The sequence below is a fragment of the Hylobates moloch genome, unplaced genomic scaffold (genome assembly GCF_009828535.3).
Source record: "Hylobates moloch isolate HMO894 unplaced genomic scaffold, HMol_V3 SCAFFOLD_2, whole genome shotgun sequence".
NCBI classification, from domain to species: domain Eukaryota; kingdom Metazoa; phylum Chordata; class Mammalia; order Primates; family Hylobatidae; genus Hylobates; species Hylobates moloch.
In genome coordinates, this window is record NW_026652277.1 from 749,160 (window position 1) to 776,583 (window position 27,424).

General features: G+C 41.9%; 1 protein-coding gene across 5 annotated transcripts in view; it reads right to left on the minus strand.

The window, feature by feature from the left end:
* Positions 1–27,424, minus strand: part of LARP4B (La ribonucleoprotein 4B) — a 117,966-nt gene that overhangs the window by 37,085 nt on the left and 53,457 nt on the right. For all 5 annotated transcript variants that reach the window (XM_032161983.2, XM_058431074.1, XM_058431076.1 and 2 more), the window contains 2 exons: positions 15,191–15,338; positions 14,811–14,951 (listed from right to left, as the gene is read on the minus strand). In XM_032161983.2, coding sequence (XP_032017874.1) covers positions 14,811–14,951; positions 15,191–15,338 — 289 coding nt within the window. The remainder of the gene's footprint in view (positions 1–14,810; positions 14,952–15,190; positions 15,339–27,424) is intronic.

The following is a 27,424-nucleotide window of genomic DNA, read 5'->3' on the forward strand; positions in this document are numbered from 1 at the left end:
AACACGCAAAGAAATCACCAAAACAGGGAAACAAAGAAGAAGGCTTCTCCAAAGGAAAACAGAAAAAGAGGGAAAGAGGAACGAAGAACAGATGGGACAAAAAGAAACAGAACACGCCCGCACTCAATCTTGGTTTCTGATATCACTGTCCAATGAAGGACCCAGTGCTCCTTGGAGAAATGGCTGATTCTAAGGCTGAAGCAAGGAGAAAAAAACAAAATAAAACAAAATAACCACAAAAAGCCCTACGTTGATGGGGCATGTCAAAGGGAGTCGACCAGAATTCCTGACGGCCAAAGCTAGAAGAACAATTTGAGCAACAAAATAAAGCAGTATTGGGTTATAACCAAAAGTATAAAACAAACATTCTTGAATTCACACTGCTATAAAGAGTGAATAAGTAAACAAATAAAGGAGAAGAGACAAATCTCCCATACATAAGAATTTTAAATAATTTACGAAGATTTGTGTCCTCATGGAGGGGGACCATAAATCCCCAATTCCTTAAGTGTGGGCTGTACGCAGCAACTTCCTTCCAAACAGTACAACATGGAAATGGGGAGGTAAAGGGTGACCTTCATAGTGAGAAACCCAGTAAACAGCCAGGTGATCAAGAGCAACACCAACAGTGGTAAGTCACACTGACAGTGTGCACCCTTGATATATGTGATAAAAGTGGTGTTTTACCTTCTCAAACCCATTAACACTATAGTATCATAACGAGAAAAACATCAAATTCTAATAGAAGAGAATGTTGTTACAAAATACTTGACTAGTACTCTTCAGAACTATTGTATCAAAACTACCAGAAACAAAGAAAGCCTGGGAAACTGTTACAGCCAAGAGGAGCCTAAGGAGACATAACAATGAAATATAATGTGGTTCTCAGCTGAGATCCTGCAACAGAAAAAGGACGTTAGGTTACGACGTATCACTACTGGTTCAGTGATTGGGACAAATGTACCATATTCATGTAAGATGTCAGTAATAGGAAAAACTGGGTGCCAGGTATATGGGAATTCTGTGTGTTCAATCATCTCAATTTTTCTCTAAGTCTAAAACTATTCTAAAACAAATAGCAAGATGAGAGACCTAAACCTAACCAAAGCAATTACCACACTAAATGTTAACATTCTAAATAGAAGACAAAAAAGCAAAACCTAAATGTTATGTTATCTACAACAAATGCACTTTATTAAATACACAGATAGGTTAAAGTAGAAAGGATATAAGATACACCATATTAAGGCTAGTCAAAAGAAACCTGGAGTGATTACATTAATGTGAGACAAAGTAAATTGAGAGCAAAGACTACTACAGATAAAGACAAGGGTCAATGAATCAAGAGACCACAAAAACCTTAACAAGTCTTCAAAATACGTAAAGCAAAAACTGATCAAACTAAAAGGATAAACAGACAAATGCAAAAATTAATAGAACCTTTCTTTCAATAGTTGACAGAACAAGTAGGCAGAAATCAGAAAGAGTACAGTCATCTTGAACACTACCACTCAACTCGACCTCATTAACACTGAGAAAATACTCCCCATAGCAACAGCAAAACACACATTCTTCTCAAGGACAAATGGAATATTTAACAAGACAGCCCATATTTGAAGCCATAAAATAAGACTTAATATATTTAAAGAAATTCAAGTCATACAAAGTATTTCTTTGACCACAATGAAATTAAACTAGAATAAAAGCAAGATCCCTGGAAAACCCCCAAATATTTGTAAACTAAATCAAATATCTCTAAATTATCTATGAGTCAAAGAAAAAAAATCAAAAAAGAAATAAAGTATTTGGAAGTAACTGAAAATGAAAACAACGCATCTAAATTTGAGAGATTCTGCTTACGCACTACTTATGGGGAAAATAGTAAAACTAAATGACTGTATCAGAAAATAAGAAAAGCCTCATACTAATGAGCTCTGCTTCCACCTTAGGACACAGAAGAAAGGGTAAATTAAACCCAAAGAAATCGCAAGAGAGTATATTACAAACATCAGAAGAAAGACAATGAAATGGGAAAGAGTAAAACAAATGAGAAAAATCGATAAAATGAAAACACTAACTTTTTTTTTTTTTTTTTGAGATGGAGTTTCGCTGTGTCCCCCATGCTGGAGTGCAATGGTGCGATCCTGGCTCACTGCAACCTCCGTTTCCTGGGTTCAAGCAGTTCTCCTGCCTCAGCCTCCTGAGTAGCTGGGACCACAGGTGCCCGCTACCACACCCGGCTAATTTTTGTATTTTTAGTAGAGATGGGGTTTCATTATGTTGGCCAGGCTGGTCACGAACTCTTGACCTCAGGTGATCTGCCTGCCTCGGCCTCTCAAAGTGCTGGGATTACAGGTGTGAACCACCGTGCCCAACAGAAAACACTTTTTGATAAGGTCAATAAAACTAACAAACCTCTACCCAGATTGATTGGGGTTATAAAGAAGACACAAATTACCAATAACAGAGATGAGTGATGTAACATGACTACAGATTTCACAGGTGATAACAGAGTATTATGAACAACTCTGTGCTGTAAACCCCACAACTCAGATGAAATAGACCAAATCTTTGTAACTATATAAACCAAAGCTCCCTCAAGAAGAAATAAATGAGTGGCACTATGAAAAAATAAACTGTAGTTGAAAGCTTTCCCACAAATGAAATTCCTGCCCAGGTGGGACGCGGTGGCTCACGCTTATAATCTCAGCATTTAGAGAGGCTGAGGTGAGCGGATCGCTTGAGCTCAGGAGTTTGGAGACCAGCCTGGGCAACATGGTGAAACTCCGTCTCTACAGAAAATACAAAAATAAGCCAGGCGTGGTGGTGCGCTACTGTAGTCCCAGCTACTTGGGAGGCTAAGGCGGGAGAATCGCCTGAGACCGGGAGGTTGGGACTGAGTGAGCCATGATGATGCTACTGCACTCAAGCCTGGGTGGCAGAGCAAGACTCTGTAAGTAACTAAGTAAGTTTAGTAAGTAAGAAAGGAAAGAAGAAAAAAAGGAAAACTCCTGTCCACATGACTTGTTTCACTTCCTCATATGAGGGAGAAATAATACATAACCTCTTCCAAAAACTTAAATAGGAAGAAAAACACTGAAATGAAAACTAGAAACCAAGATCCCAGGTGTAAAAATCCTAAGCAAAGTTTTGGTAAATGGAATCCAATAGTATATCCAAAGTGTACTGTATCATGATCTACAGAGGTTTAGACAACGAATGTTGGTATCACATTTGAAAAACAATTAATACAATTCATCCTCACACACTAAAAAACAACAAATATATGCCCATCCCCATTGATGACAAATTACAATATTCATTCCTCATAAAAATCTCTCAGCAAACCAGGAAAAGAAGAGTGCCTCATCAACATGATAAAGGGCACAGACCTAAAACCACCACTAACGTTATACTTCATGGTGAAACACTGAGTGCGTCTCATAAGACCAGGGACAAGCCAAACGTTTGTTCATTCTTTCCACTTCTGTTCACCTGTATTGGAGGGCCTATCTAGTACAACGGGGCAGGATAAAGAAATAAAAGGCATCAAGATTGGAGAGAAAGTAAAACAGTCTTCATTCTAAAATAATCCAATCATCTATGTAGAAAATCCAATGTAATCTACAAAAAAGTGTCTAAAACTAGTAAGTGAGCATAACAAAATTTCTGGGTTTGGACTCAATATATAAAAATTAACATTTTGATATACTAGTAACAAACAACTGCAAATACAAATTTTAAAAATCACTTACAATAGCACCAAAAAATATAAAATACTTATAAACTGGATAAAAGATGCAAAAGACCAGTACACTGAAAACCAAAAAATACTTCTGAGAGAAATTAAAGAAGATCTAAACAAGTAAGAGATGTATCTTGTTCATGGATATTGTTCAGATGTCAATGTTCTCCAACTGATCTATAGATTCAGTGAACCCCCCAACAAAAATCTCAGCACTTTGTAGATATTAACAACCTCATTCTAATTTGCATGGAAATGCACAGGAACTAGAATTTAAAAAGTAACTATGAAAAATAAAGTTGGAAGGCTATCACTACCTAATTTCAAGAATTAGTAACAGTACAGGCGTACCTCAGAGATATCATGGGTTCAGTTCCAGAGTGCTGCAATCAAGCAAATATTGCAATAAAGCAAGTCACACAAAATTCTGTTTTCCCAGTGAATATAAAAATTATGAGTACACTAAACTGTTGTGTATTAAATGTGAGATAGCAGTACGTCCTTTAAAAAAAAAAAAAAAAACTACAATACCTTCATTTAAACATACTCTATTGCTGGCTGGGCATGCTGGCTCAGGCCTGCAATCCCAGCACTTTGGGAGGCCGAGGCAAGTGGAACACCTGGGGTCAGGAGTTCAAGACCAGCCTGGCTAACGTGGCAAAACCCTATCTCTAATAAAAATACAAAAATTAGCTGGGCATAGTGGCACATGCCTGTAGTCCCAGCTACTTGGGAGGCTGAGGCCCAAGAATCACTTGAACTCTGGAGGCAGAGGCTGCAATGAGCTGTGATTGTGCTACTGCACTCCAGCCTAAGTGACGGAGTCAGATTATGTCTCAAAAAAATAAATAAAAATAATCTATTGTTGGAAAATGTTAAGGATCATCTGAGCCTTCAGCAAATAATAATCTTTTTTGCTGGTCCTGCCTTGATGATGAGGGCTGACTGTTCAGGATGCTGGTTGCTGAAAACTTGGGTGGCTGTGGCAATTTCTTAAGACAACAGGGAAGTATACCATGTGGACGGACTCTTGCTTTCACCAAAGATTTCTCTGCAGCGTGTGATGCTGTTTGATACCATTCTGTCAACAGTGGGACTTCTTTCAAAATTAGAGTCAATCCTCTCAAACCCTGCTGCTGCTTTATCAAGTAGGTTTATGGAATATTCTAAATCTTTTGTTGTCATTTCAACAATATTCACAGCGTCTTCACCAGGAATAGATTCTAACTCAAGAAACCATTTTCTTTGCTCATCCATAAGAAGCAAGTTTTATGCATTCAAATTGTACATGAGATTGCAGCACTTCAGTCATATTTTCAGGCTCTACTTCTGATTCCAGTTCTCTTTCTATTTCTACTACCTCTGCAGTGACTTTCTCCACTGAAGTCGTGAACCCCTCAATGTCCTCCATGAGGGCTGGAATCAACGCCTCTGGTTAATGTTGACATTTTGATCTTCTCTCATGAATCACAAATGTTAACAGCATCTAGAATGGTGAATCCTTTCCAGAATCCATCAGAGGAACCATGATCTAGAGCAGCTGGAGCCTTATGAAATGTATTTTTAAATAAGAAAATTTGAAAAACACAAGGACTCCTTGATCCATGGGCTACAGAATGGATATTGTGTTAGCAGCCGTGCCATCAACATTCATCTCCTTGTACACCTGTCAGAGCTCTTGGATAACTAGGTACATTTTCAATGAGAAATTAAAATTTGAAAAATATCTTTTTTTTTTCCTGAGCAGTAGGTCTAAACAGTAAGCTTAAAATATTCAGTAAACCATGATGTAAACAGATGTCCTATCATCCAGGCTTTGTTGTTCCACTTAAAGAACACAGGGAGAGCAAATTTAGCATCATTCTTATGGGCCCTAGGATTTTCAGAATGAGAAATGAGCACTGGCTTCAAGTTAATGTCACCAGCTCCATTAGCCCCTAACAAGAGAGTTGGTTTCTAATGTTGAAACCAGGATTAACTTCTTCTCTTTAGCTATGAATGTCCTAGATAACACCTCCTTCTAATATAAGGCTATTTTGTCTTGATTGAAAGTCTGTCATTTACTGTAGCCATCTTCATCAATTATCTTACCCAGATCTTCTGGATAACTTGCTGTTTCACCTTGCATTTTTATGTTATGGAGACTGCTTCTTTTCTGTAACTTCATGAAATAACCTCTGTGAGCTTCAAACTTTTCTTCTGCAGCTTCCTCACCTCTCAGCCTTCACAGAACTTAAGAGAGTTAGGGTCTTGCTCTGGATTAGGCTTTGGCTTAAGGGAACGTTGTGACTGGTTTTTCTATCCAGATCAAAGTTTCTCCATCTCAGCAAAAAGGCTGTTTTGCTTTCTTATCATTTCTGGGTTCACTGGAGGGGCACTTAATTTCCTTCAATAACTTTTCCTTTGCATTCACAGCTTGGCTATCTCAGCCTTTGACATTCCTTGCTCAGTAAGCTTAATCATTTCTAGTTTTTGATTAAAAGTGAGGTAAGTAAAACTCTTCCTTTCACTGGAACCCTTAGAAGAGGGAACGTAGGGCTATTAATTGGCCTAATTTCAATACTGTCATGTCTCAGGGAATAGGAAGGCCCAAGCAAAGAGAGAGAGACAAGGGAAGAGCCAGTGAGTGGAGAGCCAGTTAGTGGAGCAGTCAGAACACACACATCATTTATATATTAAGTTTGCCACCTTAAATGGTGTGGCTCCTGGCACCCCAAAACAATGGCAGTAGTACAAAACACCAAAGATCACCGATCACCATTAGCATTAATAATAATGAAAAGGCTTAAAATATTGTGGGAATTATGAAAATGTGACACACAGACATGAAATGAATACATGCTATTGGAAAAATGGTGCCAATTACTTGCTTGATGCAGGGTTGCCACAAAACTTCAACTTACAAAGAAGGTGGTAGCTGCAAAGCACAATGAAGAGTAGCACAATCAAGCAAGCTCTGCCGACAATCCAAGCAGTGCACTACCGGAGTCAAAGCAGGCTAGCGCATCAGTGAACAGAAGAGACAGTCCAAAAATAAATCCAGACCTACGTGGACAAACGACTTCTGACAAAGGTGCAAAGGCAACGCAGTGGAGAGAAGTCTTTCAACAAACAGTGCTGCAATAGCTGCAGATTCCTATGCACAAAACGAAAATAACTTTGATCCATATTACATACCTTATACAAAAACTAACCTAAAATGGACCTAGAAATGTAAAATCTAAAGCAATTAAACTTATAGGAGGAATATAAACCAAAAGGAAGAACCATAAAAGAAAAAAATGATAAACTTGATTATACAAGAAATTTTAAACTGCTTTTCAAAAATACTCTTAGGAGAACAAAGTACATTGCGTATCTGGACTTACATCTAAAACATATAAATAACTATCAAAAGTGAATAATAAAACAACCCAGTAAGAAAAATGCACAAACAGGCACAACACCAAATAACATACAGGCATTACAAAAAAATGCTGCAACTTCAGGTTCTGCACGTGAGAAGCCTGGAAGTTAACACTCTGGTCTGACAAGTAAAAAATCTAAAAAGAACAATTAACAACTCTTCTTAGATCCTAAGTAAGGTCACAAGGCAAACAACTGCTGCCAAATAGGACAGACAGACAGATAAATAGAGAAGCGATCACAACATATGGAGCAGAAACCTTTGCAGGAACCAGGGCGAGGACAGAAAACACTGTCCTGGAACTGATGAACTGCTGGAGGCTCAGGGTGGCCAAGTCTGAGAGTTAAAAACTGCAGGGAGTCTCAGTCATTGGCGGGTGAGGGGTTCCTGCTCTTTTGTGAGTTATACTTTCTGGAGCTCGATTAGGTCCTCATAGTGAATACCAGAGAAAAATCCCTTTGTGCTTCCGGCAGGGGTAGGAGAAAAGTAACCATTTTGAAAAATACTAGAGCACTCTGTTCTTCTTAACAAGGTCTGCCCTCAGCAAAGACAGTTTAACTACAGTCCAACTTGCTGGGTTTTAATCAGAGCAGAACATACCTAGAGGAAGGGAAATACCTAGCTCATGCCTCCTCTAGTCACGCTGCCCCACCTAGGAGGGGAGGAAAAAGGAGAAGCTCCTGTGAGCTTCACAGTCCGGGCTCACTACAGACTTGAGACTCCCAGGTCTCCTATGGAAGGCGACTCCTCCCCACACCTCACCCCACAGCACTGAAGGCATAGTCACCACAGTGCCTTCCACCCAGCACATCACAGCTGGCTCTCAAGAAAGTTACAAGGCATACACAAAGGCCAAAAACACAATGTCAAGAGCAGAGCAAGCATTAGAACCAGGCATGACAGAGATGTTAGAATTATGAGACAGGGAATTTAAAAGAACTAGGATAAGGTGCTAAGGGCTCAACTGGATAAAGGAGACAGCAGGTAAGAACAGGTGGGCAATGCAGAGATGGAAATCCCAAGGGGGGGAAAAAAAAAAGAAGTGTGAGAGATCAAAACTACCGTAACAGAAATGTAGACTGCCTTTGATGGGCTATTAGGAGACTGGACATGGATGAGGATCTATCAACAGAAACCTCTGTTGGGACTCAGAAAACAATACCCCAAAATGAAGGCCTCAGAAACAAGTTTTTTGGGTTTTGTTTTATGTCCTTGAGAGCTTGAACTGTGACCAAGCGGGAGCACTCTATGGTCTCCACCATTGGGGGTGGTACAATTTTCGGATCAGGTCAGGTGGCCGGTCTGAAAACAGGAACCCAAGACTTTTTGCTCTGCATACGTCAAGCGCTCGGGAGTTTGTCTTAATAAGAGGCCCCATGTGTAAGGGGCTTTTGTCATCTCAACTCCTGCTGCCTGGTTAGTCTGTGTCAACAAGAATCTTTGCTGATTGAGCTCATTCCTGAGAGTGAATGTTTTGCGGGAGGTATCTTTGGAATCGCTTCTTCTATGTCCTCTCCAGGATCTATCCTGGACTTTATACACCACTGAAAATTCTAAATGTCAATGGCCAAAAGATGGATCCTTTAAATTAGAATTGTAAAGTTAAAAAAGGATTTTAGAAATTGTTTAGAAATCTCATCCTAAACAACTGATAAAAACATCAAGAACAAAAAGGGTGCTTGGCATCACTAACCAGCAGGAAATGCAAGCCAATTTCTAGAAAGACCCAACAGTGCTATGGTTAGCCTTAAAAATTCTCTTTAAAATTAAAGAGCAAAAATCTGACCTAAAACACAATTAAAATTTTTTTAAGCTTAAACTCCTACTTTGGATTCCCCTGTTGGTTAACAATGAAGGCTGCTCTCTATATTCTTATAGGCCGACAGTTAAAATTCCAGGCTTTCCCTGCGGTGGCCTATTAGACACACAGCCCAGTGCAACAGACGACAGGGCCCAGAAAGAAATCCTTGCATACATGGCCAATTGTTTTTTTTTAACAGGCGTGCCACGACCGTTCTATAGAGAAAGGGCAGTCTTTTCAACAAATAATGCAAGGACAACTGGATATCCACATGCAAAAACAAAGTTGGATCCATACTTTATACCATATACAAAAATTAACTCAAAATGATCAAAGATCTAAATGTAAGACCCCAAACGATAAAACTCAGACAAAAACACAGACAAAACCTTCATTATAATGAATTCAACAATGTTATCTTAGATATGACACCAAAGGCATACGCAGCTCAACAAAAAATAAACAAACTGAACATTATGAACATTTTAAATTTTGTACATCCAAAGACACTTTGAATAAAATAAAAAGGCGACCCATATAATGGAAGAAAATAATTGTGATTGATGTATCTGATCAGGGATTAATATACAGAATATACTGAGAACTCCTAAAGACATTAACAAAAACCTGATTCAAAAATAGGCAAAGGACTTGAATAGACATTTATCCAAAGAAGACAAATGGCCAATAAGAACAAAAAGGGTGCTTGGCATCACTAACCATTAGGGAAGTGCAAGCCAAAACTACAAAGATATACCCACTAGAATGACTACTATCAAAAGAATCAGAAAATAGGCTGGGCACGGTGGCTCATGCCTGTAATCACAGCACTTTGGTAGGCTGAGGTGGGCAGATCACCTGAGGTCAGGAGTTCGAAACCAGCCTGGACAACATGGTTGAACCCTGTCTCTACAAAAAATACAAAAGTTAGCTGGGTGTGGTGGCTCACGCCTGTAATCCCAGCACTTTGGGAGGCTGAGATGGGCGGAGGTCAGGAGTTTGAGGCCAGCCTGGCCAACATGGTGAAACCCCATCTCTACTAAAAATACAAAAATTAGCTGGGTGTGGTGGCTCACACCTGTAATCTAGGCTACTTGGGAGGCTCAGGCAGGAGAATTGCTTTAACCCAGGAGGCGGACGTTGTAGTGAGCTGAGATCACTCCAGTGCACTCCAGCCTGGGCGACAGAATGATTCCATTTCAAAAAAAAAAATCAGAAAATAACAAGTATTGGCAAGGATTTAATAAAATTGGAACCCTTGTACACTGATGGTGGGAATGTGAAATAGTATGGCCTGTATGGAAAACTGTATCGTGATTCCACCAAAAAAAGTTAAACATAAGAATTACCGTACGATCCAGAAATTCTACTTCTGGAAGGCAGTTCGGCAGCTTTCTACAGAACTAAACATACTCTGACCTTAGGATCCAGCAATCACACTCCTGGGTATTTACCCAAAGGAGTTAAAAACTTCCGTCCATACAAAAACCTGCACATGAATGCTAACAGCATCTTTATTTGTAATTGCCAAAACCTGGAAACAACCAAGACGTCCTTCAGTAGGTGAATGAGTAAGTAATTTGTAGTATGTCCAGAAAACGGAATGTTATTCAGTGCTAAAAAGAAATGAGTTATCAAGCCTTGAAGACATGGAGGAAGCTTAAATGTATGTTACTAAATGAAAGAAACCAATCTAAGAAGGCTACATCATGCAGGATTCCAACCCTATGATATTCTGGAAAAGGTAAAACTATGGAGACAGTGAAAAAACCAATGGATGCTGGGGGTTGGGGGAGGGAGGGGTGAGTAGGCAGAACACAGATGACTTTTAGGGCAGGGAAACAACTCTCTCTGATGCTACAATGGAGGGTCCGTGTCATTATACATTTCTCCAAAGCCACAGAACATACAACACCAGGAGTGAGCCCTCATGTAAACTGCAGACTCCAGGTAATAATGATGTGCCAATATAGGATCATCAATTATAACAAAGGCACCCTCTGGTGAGGGAGTGTGGATAGTGGAGGAGGCCATGCATGTGTGGGGGTTGGGTGAGGGGAGTATATGGGAGATCTCTGTATCTTCCACTAAAACTTGCTGTGAACCTGAAAGTGCTCTAAAAATACGGTCTTTTTTAAAAAGGATGTTTGATAGCATTAGTCCTTAGGGAAACATAAAGCCACAGTAAGATTCTACTGTCTCCCTTTTACAACAGCTAAAATTAAAGACTGACCCTAAGGTCATAAGGATGTGGTGCTTTAATCCACCACTGGTTGAGAATAGAAAACGGTACCACCACTTTGGAAAACTGCCTTACCATTTCTTTTTTTTTTTTTTTTTGAGACGGAGTCTCACTCTGTAGCCCAGGCTGGAGTGCAGTGGCACGATCTCGGCTCACTGCAAGCTCCGCCTCCTGGGTTCACGCCATACTCCTGCCTCAGCCTCTCCGAGTAGCTGGGACTACAGGCGCCTGCCACCATGCCCGGCTAATTTTTTTGTATTTTAGTAGAGACGGGGTTTCACCATGGTCTCGATCTCCTGACCTCGTGATCCGCCCGCCTCAGCCTCCCAAAGTGCTGGGATTACAAGTGTGCTTACCATTTCTTAAAAGGATAAACATGCCTACCAGATGATCCAGCTACCCCATTCCTAGGTATTTTACCCAAGAAAAATGAAAACATATGTTTATATGAAATCTTGCTGACAAATGTTCACTTTTATAAACACTTTTTTTATTGGCAAAGCCACATTTTGAAAACAATCCCAAAATCCATGAATAGGGGAGTGGAAAAACAAACTGTGATATATCCATATCATGAATACTTCTCAGCAATAAATGATTAATTCATGTTACATCATGAATCAATCTCAAAAATAGTAAACTAAGTCAGACAAAAACAGTACACACTGTCAAATTCTATCACATGTCTGTTGTCCAGCAACTTGTGGGGCTGATGCAGAAGGATCTCTTGAGCCTAGGAGTTCGATTTTTTTTTTTTTTTTTAAAGAGAAACAAATCTACAAAATGCAAACTGACATATAGTGATAGAAAACAGAGCACTGGGCCAGGCACAGTGGCTCACGCCTGTAATACCAGCACTTTGGGAGGTTGAGGTGGGCGGGTCATGAGGTCGGGAGATCAAGACCATCCTGGCTAACACGGTGAAACCCCATCTCTACTAAAAATACAAAAAATTAGCCGGGTGTGGTGGTAGGCGCCTGTAGTCCCAGCTACTGGGGAGGCTGAGGCAGGAGAATAGCGTGAACCTGGGAGGTGGAGGTTGCAGTGAGCTGAAATCATGCCACTGCACTCCAGGCCTGGGTGACACAGCAAGACTCCATCTCAAAAAGAAAAAAACAGACCACTGGTTCCGCGGAGAAACGAGAGGGCACAGGAAGCTCTTCCTGGTGTTTGGGATGGTCGTGATCTTGATTGTGATGAGGATTTTACAGGTACAGAACAACTTACCAAACTGGGTGGACAAAGCAAAGAGGAATGAAAGAGGCAACAAATCAATAACGTATTATTTCCTCAATTGTCCTTAAGCTATGGAAAATCTGGGGTATACCTGAAGTATATGATGTTTATTGTACATCGGTTATGCCTCACTAATGCTTTATAGGAGTGAGGGAGGGAGTAGGGGGAGGGAGATGAAGGAGGAAGACAGAGCAGAAGGTATTCTTTTTCTTCTTTTGAAAATAGTTTTAAATACCCCTTTTAAAAAGAATCATCTTTTGAAATTAAACTGTCCAGAATATACTTTAACGTGTTGTTATTTCACTTTTGATAATGGTCCTTATCTTCTATCTTCAGACAGATTTTAACATGTTATTTCACTTTTGGTAATGTTATCTATCTCCCATCTTCAGGCAGATTTTCACAAGTTATTTCACTGTTGATAACATTACCCATCTTCCATCCTCAAGACAGATCTTCACATCTGTCTACCTCCTATCTTCCATCTTCTGTATAAATTCTGACCCCAGTTCAAGATTAGGTCATTTCAATTTAGTCTGAAACTTAAATTGTTTATTTTGAACCCCTTTTACTTCCTGCCATTAGGATTCCCACTCCCTCAATGTATAATGCCTTTTTATTTTATCTTTTGTAAAAATCTGTTTTAATGATAGCATTCCTTTCCTCTGCCATCTTAAATTCAATGGACTCTAACATGACTCCAATTTATCCCAATGTTCTGCCATTCCCAAGTCACTAACCAGTTACTGGTGAATTAACAAGAGGGATGTAATCAAATTACATTGCTGAATACTGGCACTTCCTCAGATTTAGAAAACTGCTAATGTAGACAGGAAATTCACTTTATGCAAATTCAAGATGGCAACTTTATATTTACAAGAAACAAACATGGCTTAATTTTTTTACCTTTATAAATACTTGATTCATTTTACCAATTATTATTTAAAGCAATAAGCTCCACTGAAGTTTGAAAAAAAAAAAAACTGTCACAGAACATCTACACATTTTCCCTCTTAAGTGACAGTTTCTGATTTTGACAGTCTTAAGCCAATGAAGTCATTCTGCACGGCTGTGCCTTACAGCATCGAGGTCTGGCCTCTCCAGCCCTGCCCAGTGCATTCGCTGGCAAGTGGGGTGGGGGAGGGGATAGGGACTGGTTAAGAACAACTGTGGTAATAAAAATGAAAACATGAGAGGCCGAGGCAGGCAGATCATGAGGTCAGGAGATCGAGACCATCCTGGCTAACATGGTGAATCCCCATCTTTACTAAAAATACAAAAAATTAGCTGGGCGTCGTGGCAGACACCTGTAGTCCCAGCTACTCAGGAGGCTGAGGCAGGAGAATGGTGTGAACTCAGGAGGCGGAGCTTGCAGTGAGCTGATATCGCACCACTGCAGTCCAGGCTGGGCGACAGAGCGAGACTCCATCTCAAAAAAAAAAAAAATGAAAACATGAAAAAATTCCTGCATTTCCAGTAACATGTGGTCCACTCCCGTAACTGGGCCCGAACATCTCCTTTCCCACCTACTCTCTTCCTTTCCATTTTTTAGCCACTACTACATACTGAGGTACTTATAACCCTACATGAGAACAACAGAGATTCCTCCAAGCCATTCTTTCACACTCCTGCAAAATTTACCTTCCCCAAACAACTTATTTTCTTCATGTCACTCATTTCCTCATCAACAGGAAAGAAGTTCAAATGTGAATGGCTTCTAAGACTTGCAAATGGGGCCTCAATTGCCCCTACCTACAATACCACAGCATTCCCTCTCTATCCCCCTCCCTTTACCCAAACTGTCTTACTCTCAAATCCAACATTGACGTTCCACCTCTGCACTTTTACTGACACTTTGCACTACTAAATAAGTTTCTTTTTTTTTTTGAGACAGAGTCTCGTTCTGTCACATAGGCTGGAGTACAGTGGCGCAATCTCGGCTCACTGCAAGCTCTGCCTCCAGGTTCACACCATTTTCCTGCCTCAGCCTCCCGAACAGCTGGGATTACAGGCGCCCACGACCAGCCCAGCTAATTTTTTTGTATTTTTTTAGTAGAGATGGGGTTTTACCGTGTTAGCCAGGATGGTCTTGATCTCCTGACCTCGTGATCTGCCCGCCTCAGCCTCCCGAAGTGCTGGGATTACAGGCATGAGCCACCGCGCCCAGCCCAGGTTTCCTCTTTTGAGACCTTACATTCTCCATGGCACCCCTCCCTAACCAGGGCCTCTCATCTTCTCTGCATCCACATAAGAGTGAGTTTAAAGTAGAATTAAAAAGAGGCAAAGAAAGACACATTGTTTAGAGAATGTTAATACGCTAAATAAAAAAAATAAAGCAGCCCATATTCCCTGGGAAAATGAACCCATAAGATATGTTTACCTGTCTCGCTATTTTCAGGCAGAGAGTCGTATTCTGAGGGACCCAGAGCGAGAGCATTCATGTCTGCTGGGTCCGACTCCTGCGGGTCTGGCAATGCGGCATTCTCATGGCCCTGGTCGCCATCACCATTGGCATCCGATCCTACAATTAGGAGTTTACCCCCAAAAGGCAGGGTTAGAAGCATAACTTTCTCTTAAAACAAAGCTTACACTTGCAGTGACTCAACTTCTTTGGACTGTAAAAGACCTCTGGGCTCTCAAGCACTGCCACATACCATGACACAGTTATGAATGAACAACATCTTAAAGACAGATTAAAATGGCAACAAAAGCAAAGGCCTGAAAGCAGGGGGCTGCACACCACGGCCATGCTCAACTTACCCTGCGGGCCACGGTCTGCGTGGTGGCCAGCCACCTCCTCCCATGCGGCACTCACACCGTCAGCAGCACTGCTTGCTTCCAGATGTAATACAGGCGCCCCCCACACTTCTGCATTAGGGTTCAGCTCTGAAACCTTAGTTGCTGGTACCTAGGAAGAATGTGAGATAGACATTTGTATCCAAATGTCAACCAAATACAATTTTACTCATTAATGCAGAGTTAAGAGACATCTGATATAGGCTCCAAAGGCTCAGCCTATGTATTTATACACACCTTTGGAATGAAATCAGGTTCAAAATTTAAAAAAAAGAAAAAGCAGTCAGAATTCCGTTAAATTCCCCCCAAGTTTTAAGTTCCTCCTCCCAAGACCAAGGCTTGCAGAGATGGGGAAGGACAGGCCTGCCACCAAAAGATTCAGTGTTTCACAAACTATATCTGAGGAATAGCTGGTGACTTCCTAGACTCCTAATAAAATCACAATTCAGGGTTTTACAAACTTGAATACAACATAGATGAATAAAATTCTAATTAGAAAGCTTAAACAAGTCAGCAGCGCGCGGTGGCTCACGCCTGTAATCCCAGCACTTTGGGAGGCCAAGGTGGGCAGATCACCTGAGGCCAAGAGTTCATGACCAGCCTGGCCAACATGGAGAAACCCTGTCTCTACTAAAAATACAAAAGTATCCAGGCGTGGTGGCATGTGCCTGTAATCCCAGCTACTCGAGAGGCTGAGGCAGGAGAATCACTTGAACCCAGGAGGCGGGGGTTGCAGTGAGCTGAGATCGCACCATTGCACCCAACCTGGGTGACAGAGCAGAACTCCATCTCTAAAACAAAAAAAAAGAAAGCTTCAAAAAGTCACATAAACAAAAGGTGTAGAAGATGAAAGTTGCTCCTAAGAATGAAGGTGTTCTAAGAGGTCTGCCAGGGATACTGTAGGATAACAAAGCTCAGGCATCCTTTGAGAAAGAAGATAAAATAGCTCATATTTTTCACAGAACTACCTGTTCCCATTCCCAGCAGAGCTTCAGTATCACCTTGAAAGAGAATCCACAGGTGACCATGAAGCTGCAAGTCCAGTGTTCTGGACAACGGGCTCTCAGATCACTGGGGCTGAGGCCAAAGCTGCCATGGACAGCTGTGGAACAGGGGCTAAACCTCACCTGGAAGACGCACAACAACATGACGCCTGGCACAGACCAAGCTCATCGGCCATGACAGTTAGTCCGACAGGGCAGTCCTCTACTCAAAATCCTCCCGCCTCAGCTTGGCTCATTTGGAGTAAAAGACGAAGTTCCCACTGCAGCCACAGCGCCCTCCTGTGCTCACCGCTCCCTGGCCTTGTCCATTTCCAGGCACACTGACCTCCTTGCTGTCTCTGGGCACACTGGCACTTTTGCTCTTCCCGTCCGTCTGTCCAGAACATCCTGCCCAGAGACCGGGGACTGGTGGTCCTTCCTGACACGGCGTATAAACCCACAACAGTCCCCCACCATGTGGATACTCCCTACTCCCGATTTTTCTGATACAAGCCTTTCTTATGCTTACACACCTTGAAGCACTCCCCAAAGCCTAAAGAAAAGTCAAATGTTCAGACACACAATCCTTCAACAAACTTACACATGATTTGCCTTTTCAAATGTACCACCCACCTTCACACCACAGTGCAGGAAGTCAAAGCTTCCAGAGGAAGGGACAGGTCCCTGGTCCCCGGTGCCCCTTGGACCCAGGCTGCAAGCTGGAAGCAGTTACACTGCACTACCCCAGCATGCAGCATAGACACACCAGTTTCTGTGGCCCAGCACACAGGAGAAGGGCTGGGAAGCACGACCATGAGCCGTCAAAAAAACAATGGGTGCATTAACAATTTTTAAAAGACAGAATAAATCCATATTGGCTCAGGTGATGGGGCTGGTAGTAAAAAAACATAAAACTATTTCTGAAACTGAGAGAAGGCAGATGATGTGGTTTGCTCGTTCCTGCTACTCCACACTGGACCACCAGTGAGCATCATGCCCATAAAACCAGATGTTTAAATGAGGACCTATCTGGAATTCTTTTTACTTTTTTTTTAAGTACTGGTGATAGGGCAAATAATTGGGTTCCTTCAAGAATATTATAATCAAGAAACACCAATTCTTCCATTTTCCCTCTTGCATTGCATCTAAACTTCATTTTTGGCCTCTGCTTCTGCACAGTGTTACTTGCTCTCTTCTCTTTCATCCACCCATCTGTCCAACAAGTGCCTCCGACATGTTCACCAGCACGCTTGTGCCAGACACGGCGCTGAGCTGGCAGGTGTGACGGTGAAGGAAGCAGACAGGAGCTCATGGAGCTACATGAGGGGGCAGGAGACAGCCACAGGGCACCCACAACACTGCCTCTGGCGGCATTTACGCCATTCCGCCTGATCTGTTGTCTTTGAAAATTCATTTCTCTATTGTCTTTTCTACTTTAATACTTCCATACATCGCCTTTCCTAATTAGACCCAGTCTCTTTTCACCACCACCACACAATCCAGTTTTCTGGCCTCGGTTCCATTCCATCCACTTAGCTGGCTCCCCTCAGCTCGTGCACATACTACACGTGCTTTAAATTCCCAACGCTAACTAACAGTAACCTTCTCTATTATTAGTACCTTTTGCAGTTGACTGTCCTATATTACCAAAATACATTTTGTAGTTTATTAATACAGACCAACAGCACTTTGAAAGCAGTGACAGCATGGCTGTTGGGGCTCCCGTGGCCCTCGCGTTCCTCCCATTCCAGGGTGGCAGTCACCATGGACATTTTGCTCACTGTAGTACTGCTGATAGCTAGCACAGTCCTGAATTCAGTAGGGAGGTGCTCAAGATATATGAGGAATGAATCAATGTTTAATAAATAACATAAATTTATATTTTCCACTATTTGACAACTTCTGCAAGGTTTTATTCCACAAATGACTAGGACTCTACCCTTAACCAATGACTACCTCTTAGTGAAGAAGTTCAAATCAAGTGTATGCAGTTAGGAAATGTTCAATCAATACTGTGACTGAAGAGATGTGACCAGGAATGAAAGAATGAAGATGTCTTTTAAGGCTTAATGACATTCAAGGATCTACCACATGCTGAGCACATTCTACGCACTTCCTTGTACTGAATCAGAACAAGTCTTGGAGGTCGTTATTCACTGGACTCATTTCACAAACGAAAAAACCAAGGCAGAAAAAGGTTGAGTAACTTCCCTATAAAAACGATAGTAATTAGAAAGTTAGATTCTAAGCAATTGCATTCAGCAAAATTCAACATTCATCAAGAGTTCATTAACTTATAATTTATGAGAAATAGTTTGTATTAAACAAAGATCTGAATCTCCTACTTCTATAAAATATGGTTATTCTCTTGCAGTAATATGGAACTCTAAATGGTTATCAAGAACTCCAGCATCGGCCGGGTGTGGTGTGGCTCATGCCTGTAATCCCAGCATGTTGGGAGGCCAAGATAGGCAGATCACTTGTGGTCAGGAGTTCAAGTCCAGCCTGGCCAACATGGTGAAACCCCATCTCTACTAAAAATAAAAAAGTTAGCTGGGTGTGGTGGCACACACCTGCAATCCCAGCTACTTGGGAGGCTGAGGCAGGTGAATCATTTGAACTCAGGAGGCGGAGGTTGCAGTGAGCCGAGATGGTACCACTGCACTCCAGCCTGAGCGACAGAGCAAGACTCCATCCTTAAAAAAAAAAAAAAACTCCAGTTGCTTCTCTTTAAGTCTTATTTTTCCATTAAAAATGTATGGCTAAGCAATGGTTATTAAAACCAGAGGCAAGCTGACCTTAACAGCCACATTCCAAAGTGAACACGCCTGAGTTCTGATGCTTTAAATAAACCCTTCTACCCCACCCCACCCTGTGCAAAACAATGTGCTCCACTTTGAAAAATAACGTATCAATTAATAAGTTTGTATGACTACCGATATGAGACAGGACAATCTCTCCGACAAGTTACTGAGTAGGAACTGGAGTGACTAATGCTGGAGAAGGGGGACTGGCCGGTGAGGTACAGAAAGCAGGTGAGAGACGGGGGAAAGAAACATTCCATGCAAGCACCAACCACTCCTAGAGATGCACTAAAAAGCTTAGTAATTCAGGGCAATTTGCTAACTCCAGAACCATTAAAAAAAAAAAAAAAAAAAAAAGACACCTGTAACAGCACTTTGAAAATTGAAGCTCTGAAAGGCAAGGCACCATCGTTAAATGTGGTGATGCCTCATGTTAGAATACTGTTTGGGAATACCTCATAATGGAAAAGCTAATTTAAAACTGGAAGCACACCTCTCACTTAGGCATCATTTATGCTCTTTGTTGACGTCTGAGGCAGTGACACTGGTAACTAACTGAAAATTACGTCACTTCTGTAAAAGATTAACTGCAGATTATCTTAAAGATGTAGTTTTATACTGTTTTGCCTCCACAACTATTTAAGGAGCAAAACTAATGAATTTGAACATAACTCTCTCCAGAAAAACTCCCAATGTGGGCACGGAAATAAAAGAGGTTGATGGATCATTCCTTTCGCTACAGAAGGGGATTCCTACTTGTTTATTTCCATATAGTAAGTGTTGACATTTGAGCCATCTCTAGCTCCTTAATATCAATACTTTTTCTTGCTTCATTGCCCACAAAAATCATGAATAAACCACTGGTTGAATAATGAGATCTTGCTACTCTGAGTATGTGCTTTCAATCACACTGCTTTGATAAATGTCTGTTTTGTGAGCAAAACTAATTTCCTGTTGTTGAATGATGTTGACATTTATTACAGAATTTCTGGAAAGATGCTCAAATTAGCTGCCCATAGAATCATTTGCTAAGCTTCTTCCAAACCAGAGGGACAGCCTTATCTCGGGGTTCTGAAAAAGAAAGAGCTCCACAGTAATTCTAACTGCAAGAAAACAGAACCAAGATTTTATAGCCAGTTAAAAGCAGCAAATTCTACCTGCCTCAGACACATACAAAGATATCAGGAAGCACAGATTTTTAGGTAAGTTTGTCTTCTGCAGTGTGACTTATACCTTCAATGGGCTCACATGCTTATCGAATCAACTACACTGCCCACAAAATAAGACGCCCTCAAAGGGCTCTGACCGCACTGCGGCCAGGAAGACAGAAGAGCTGGCAAAATTCACAGACAGAAAAAAGTCAACACAGAGCTCAGGGCATGCTTTAGTGCTAACAAGAGTTTGCACACAAACTCTGGCTTAACTACACCAAACAAGAATTCATATTCTCCAGTTTGGAAATCATTAATGTTATAGTAATTCACAGCCATATGTAAGCATTCAAACAACTACCCACTGTTTAGAATAAAATCTTTATTAATTTTAAGTTAAAAACAATTAAAATGGGCCAGCCCAGTGGCTCATGCCTGCAATGCCAGCACTTTGGTAGGCTGAGGCGGGTGGATCTCCTGAGGTCAGGAGTTCAAAACTGGCCTGGCCAACATGGCGAAATCCCGTCTCTAAAAATACAATTAGCCAGGTGTAGTGGCACATGCCTGTAATCCCAATTACTCGGGAGCCTGTGTCACAAGAATTACTTGAACCCAGCAATCACTTGAACTTGGGAGGTGGAGGTTGCAGTGAGCCGAGATGGCACCACTCCAACCTGGGTGACAAAGCGAGACTCCGTCTCAAAAAATAAATAAAAATAATAATAATAATAAATTAAAATGTATAGCCTAGCATACCGCAGCACAATAGTAAACACACAGAAAACATACTTACGAACTGTCCATCTCTATCATGCCATCCCCAAATAACACCGTCCTCTGACACCGGTAGCTGAAGAGTGTTTTCTGAAAACAAAGCAATTTCCAAGTCCTGTGGCTTATGGTGTAGATCCTCACTGAATATTGTTTCACCTTCTAGAGCACCTTTTGTGACTGTATTAGTCCAGAGATAGCCCATTTGATATCCACCACAACCACTGGCCAGTCTTTCAGAAAATACTGGACTTCCTAAACCTCCCATCGGGTAATAGGAAAATTCACTCAAAAAACGGGAGACTCCTTCTGGGAAACTCTGCCAATCCACTTTTGAGGGATGTTCAGATCTATTTAGGACACCTTCTGTGAGTGATAAAATGTGGCCACTACTTGGTATGACAGTGTCTTTGCTGTCCATGGGGACAGCGGGAATCCCCTGGGCTGCATCGCAGGGGGCAGCTGTGTATCTGTCCGCTAGGGTGGGATCAACACCAACCAGAAAGAAATGCCCACTGGAAGTGTCACATGACTCTATTGTCTCAAAACTCACCTTGGCATTTCCCATAAAACCCACTTCGCCATTTAAAGTCGACTGTGTAAGAGTGGACTTGGCGTTTCCTTCTTTGAAATGGTGTGAACTTTCACTCGCCCCACATGGACCCAGGCAGTCAATAATTTTGGGGTCAATACTATCTTTCTCCAAATAAAGTCTCTCTTCCTCTTCTTTACATGTTAGTTTTGGTTTACTCAACCCTGATGTATTATTACCAAAGATACCAGAAGCTTCTTCAATTGATTCAGAGTAAATTCCCTTCCATTTTGGGCTTTTACCACTACTAACGGAATTCTCTACTATTTCTGACTTCTGTGTAACTGGATTAAAACTTGGACTTAAAGGTGGTAACACATTAAGACCATTATATTTGCAGTGGTATACTCGGTGTGTTTCATAGTTTTTTTCTATTTGATTAGTTTCAAAATCAGCGTTCTCTGTTGTACGAGAACTAACGCAGGAGAGTACATCCTGACTTGGCACTGCCTCATATCTTTGTGTGCCTGTTTCCCACTCATAGGTTGTTTCAGAATCTGACTTGACAGTCTCTATGTTATCTTCACTTGTCTCTCTATACTTTGCTTGCAGTGATTCTTTTTCACCACCTTCTAACCGCTGAGGGTCACTCAGCTGGTCTCGTGACACACTGACTGAACTCTTCACACATATTTCACCCTCTGTTTTGTCACCTGGGCTTGTTTCCCTCTCGTCTTCCTCTGTGCAGGTGAAAATAAATGCGGAGGAAATACAGTTACTGTGAAGAGATCTGGACTGACTGGAAGACTTGCCATTGGGGGGCACTCCTTGTGCCATGCTAAGCTTTAGGCCATCTGTCCTCTGCACCGTCCCCTTCGTGTCCACCACACGCTCCACACAAGTTTGGTCACAGGTCTGTGTTGCAGCCTTATCTGCTTGACACCAAGATTTCGACTCAAAAGCCCTTACACCATGACCCTCAGCCTTCCAAACGCCAATTCTGTCCTCTTCTTGGTAAAAGGCACTATTTTCAGATTGCAGAGACACCTCTCCTCTGTCTGGCAGCAGGCGACTTCTGGCCTCCAGGCTGCAGTCCCCTCTGCACTGCGCCTTCCTGACTTGTCCGAGGACAGGTTCCGGCTCCCAGCAGTCATCAAGCTGGCTTGGGGCTGCTTCTCTTGAATTAGCGTGACCTGAGAGACACCCACTTCCAAATCTCACTGCAGTGATAGGCCTCTTGGGACTTAAATCAATTCTATCTAGACCAACGGGAAGGATACTATCTGATTTGCTAACATCCAAGTAGAAATCATCGTTGTCTCTTAGTGGTGCGACAGAGTTATTTTCTCTCTCCTTTTTAGAATGTAAACTCTGGTCGACAACAACTGTTACCACCTCCGGGTCATCACTCCCTGCAACATATGCAGGGTCAGTACAAAAGCTACCAGGTGAATGTGCAGTGTCAGTACGGAAGCCACCAGGTGGATGATCCATCTCATTTCCTACTCCTGAGTTATGGCTCTCACTTTCTTCCAGGACACACGCATGTCTTAGTGAGTCACTGTCCATGTTGTTATTTAATTCAGGGAGTAGGTCAATACCATGTAGTGCACTACTTTCTGCATAATTTTTAGGGAATTCAGTGCAAGCTTCTGCCTGTAAAGCCTCCACCTGCATGTTATCGGTGTTTGCTTCACAAGGTGCATGGCTGAATGCCACAGGCTCAGGGCAAGGCTTGGTTTTCCCACTGCATTCCCCTGTCCTTTCACCTGGACCCAGCGTGTCCCAAGGCGAGAGCTCTTCCTGCTGTGGCTCTGGCTCGCCCGCCCCTGAAAAGGCACACAAGGCTAAAGGCACAGCAGAGCAACATTCTCCTCTTGCAGCTACTGTGTCTGCCCAGGTGTCCAGCTCCTCTGCCACGCTTGGGCAGGCAGAGTCGGCAACACAAATGCTGTGAAACTTGCACTCTCCTGAATCCTGACATTGCTGATCATCAATACCAATAGGGTTTCCATCTTTCTTCTCCCTGTCGGATAGGTCTAAAGACTTACTCTCATCACCGCTACTGAGGTGAACACTGACCACCATTTCCTTCTCTACTAAAGAGTTTTTACAAGTAGCTGGGTAACAGTGCAGATGGCCACTCACAAAGGTTTCCTCCTGCTGGCCTCGGTCAGAAGGCACCAGCACACATGAGAAAGGCTCCTCATCTTCCCAACAACCTTGTCGGCTGCCGTTATCCACACACAGTAGATCAGAGACCCCCTCAGAATTCTGCTCATTAACAACAATATCTGAATTCTTGTCATTCTCATCCAAGTTTTCATACCTTGTTAAGAATGTATATATAAAAGAGGAAAGAGGGTTCAATAACTGCTTGGGTCCATGACCCTGTTTGTGCCCAGACCCTGCGAAAATCCTCGTCCGCACGCTAACGCCAGCTGCACTGCTGGCTCCACTGCCGGCTCCACTGCCAATAGGGTGAACCTCCTCACCTTCAGGGGTATCAAATAATGAAGATAAAGTTTTACTTATCTTGTCTTCTGGTTCCTTCTCCTCCACAGATTTTTGTAACAGGCCAGTTTTTTCACTGTCATTGTCACTACTTAGTTCTTTGCTGAAGCAACAGCCCATGTTTGAGAGCTCACAAGCACACGACAGGCGTGCTGATCCCGAGCCTCCAGACGCACCTCACACTAACTTGCTATAATTTCTGAGGAGAAGCCAATACCCAGAGACCAAAAATAACCCCTTGCACAGCGGTCACATGTTCCTGCCACTCAAACCCAAATCCTAATGACAACAGAGCCTGACTGACAGCCAGCATACTCCATGTGCCCAATTCCAAACAGGACCAGGATCCAAAAGCTCAGAACAGCAGCAAGAATGCTGCACTGTATTTTTTCTTATTCTCATAAACTCAATAAAACATAACTTAAAATATTATCCCAGCTAGAAAGATTTCAGGCTTCTGGTTTTTCTACAGTGTTCCAGTATTTCCCAAATTACATTTCATGGGATGGTGGTAACTAAATAAAATAGTTCATAAATTCCCCCAAAGGAAAACAGTATCAGAATTTTGTTCTATAAAATATATAGCTACTCACAGTTGTATCTAATTTTCTAGCTTTACGAAATGATGTCTGAAATAAACAGCAACAAAAAATAGACGAAAAATCAAAGGAGAGCAAAAAAATAAATAGCAATAAAAAATAGTATCTGTAGGTATGCAGAAATTATTACTAATTGTGTCAGGTGTGAAAATGGAATGATGTCAGTTAGAGATGCATGCTGAAGTATCTGGGATAAAGCGACACATTATCTACAATTTGCTTTAAAATACCCTAGCAAATATAGTAAATATATACACACACATATAAAAGTTAAAACAGTTATATGCATAGGGGGAGGAAAAGATTTAAAGACAGTAGTCCAGGCCGGATGTGGTGGCTCATGCCTGTAATCCCAGCACTTTGGGAGGCCGAGTGGGGTGGATGACCAGAGGTCAGGAGTTTCAAGACCAGCCTGGCCAACATGGTGAAAACCCGTCTCTACTAAAAATACAAAAAATTAGCTGAGCATGGGAGTGTTTGGCTGTAGTTCCAGCTACTCAGAAGGCTGAGGCAGGAGAATCACTTGAACCCAGGTGGCAGAGGTTGAAGTGAGCTGAGATTGCACCACTGCACTCCAGCCTGGGTGACAAGAGCGAGACTCCATCTCAAAAAAAACAAAATAGTAGTCAAATGTGGGGATGGGTAATGTTCAAGTTAATGATGCTGCATTTGGTTCATGGTATTATTCTCTCCACTTCTGCAGATGTCTGAGCACTCCAATTAAGAAAAAGGAAGGAACAAGAAAAAAAGGGAAAACAGATCTACAAGCTCTGGTAGCAGAACTAGAAAGTCTCTTGAAAGCACTTGATGCAGGAACGCACGGCCTGCCATCTGGTGAAAAACAGGCGTTGCCCACAACTAAACAAGTTGCTCATGTACTATGTGGTCCAGTCCCTAACTATGGACTCACATAATGGGTCTTGTCTTACGTTGACATCTGTCATGTTTTGCTTTTAGTATTTTTCTTATTATGGTTCTGACATGCTATGTGAAAAACAAAATAATTCTTTTAATTCCTCTGCAAGAGAGATTTTGCTGTTTATTTAACCTATGAGTTATGACTGATGCCCTATTAATGTTTTACTTTTTAAAAATATTAACATTTTTATGACAAAAAGCTTAGGAATTACACTTAAACATAAAGGTAACAGGAACACTTCTGAATATACTAAAATTCAAGTACTGAAATCATCATAATAATGATTATGATGATAATGGTAGTCAACACTTTATATAGCACTTTGTGCCACAAAATGTTAATTACATCTATGCATCCATTTTGTCACACGTCTTAATTTGCACTCTTAACAACCCCCAACGTAGATACTACTAATCCACTGCACAGATAAGGGAAATGAGGCACCAAGAACTTTAGTAGCAGCTTCGAATGACAAAACAAAACTCAGACCATACATTGACCATACTGTCATGCTACTCAAAGAGCATTAAATATCTACATGGAAAAAACGTTCTGCACTAAAGACACAAACAATTCATATCAGCTGTAGAGTGAACGGACACAGTAAAGCAGAGAAGCTCACGAGATCACCTGTCTGGGTTTGAGTCTCAGCTCCATTTTTACATGTGTCACCTCTGGCAAATTATTTAACCTCTTTGTCTCAGTTTTCTTATTTGTAAAATGGAGCCAACACCAACATCTATTTCAAAGAGCTGTTATGCAGACTTTAAGTAGTTGGAATAGAATCCCAAAGTCCCACTTCAAAGTCCCCCATAATCTGGCCCTAGCCTACCTCTATGATCTCAGCTTCTAAGATATCATTCCCTCAACCTCTTCTATCTCGTACTAACCAACGCCAGCACACTGCCTCAATGCTGTTTCTTTCCCCAGTCTCCTCCCCGCACTTTTCAAGCCTTAAAGTCCTTTGTGAAACCATTCTGTGCTGCTCTAACAGAATACCTGAGATGGGGCAATTTATAAAGAACAGAGATTATTTCACACAATTCTGGAGGCCGAGAGTCTCAAGTTGAGAGGCTGCTTCTGGAGAGGCCTTTGTGCTGCACCATCACACACACACATGAGGAGATGGAGTCACTCCCGCCACAACGGCACTCATCCACTTCTCCACTTGTGAGGGCAGAGCCTGGTGTCCTTATTACCCCTTAGAAGGCCCTACCTCCCAATGCTGCTGCACGGTGGACTGATTTTCCAACACATGAACTTTGGCGGACACATGAAAACCATAGTATTCCATTCCAGCTCCCACAATTCATGTCCTTCTTATAATGCAAAAAATAATCCTTCCATCCCAATACCTCCATTAGTCTTAACTCAATTTCAGCACAACTTAAAAATCCAGAGTCTCATCTGAACCAGATAGGGTGAAACTCAAGGCACAATTCACCCCAAGATCAATTCCTCTCCACTCCTGAGTGTTGAGAGTAACAAGTTATGTGTTTCCAAAATACAATGGTGGGACAGGCACACATACAAAAAAATTCCCGGCCAGGTGCAGTGGCTCACGCCTGTAATCCCAGCACTTAGGGAGGCCAAAGCAGGCGGATCACCTGAGATCAAAAGTTCGAGACCAGCCTGACCAACATGGAGAAACCCCATCTCTACTGATACAAAAAATTAGCCGGGTGTGGTGGTGCATGCCTGTAATCCCAGCTACTCGAGAGGCTGAGGCAGGAGAATAGCTTGAACCCAGCGGGACAGAGGTTGCAGTGAGGAGATATCACACCATTGCACTCCAGACTGGGCAACAAGAGCAAAACTCCGTCTCAGAAAAAAGAAAAAAAAAAAAAAATCTCTTTCCAGAAGGGAGAAATAGGCAAGAAGAAGCAAGAGGTCCCAAGTTCAAGACCCAACAGGGCAGACAATAT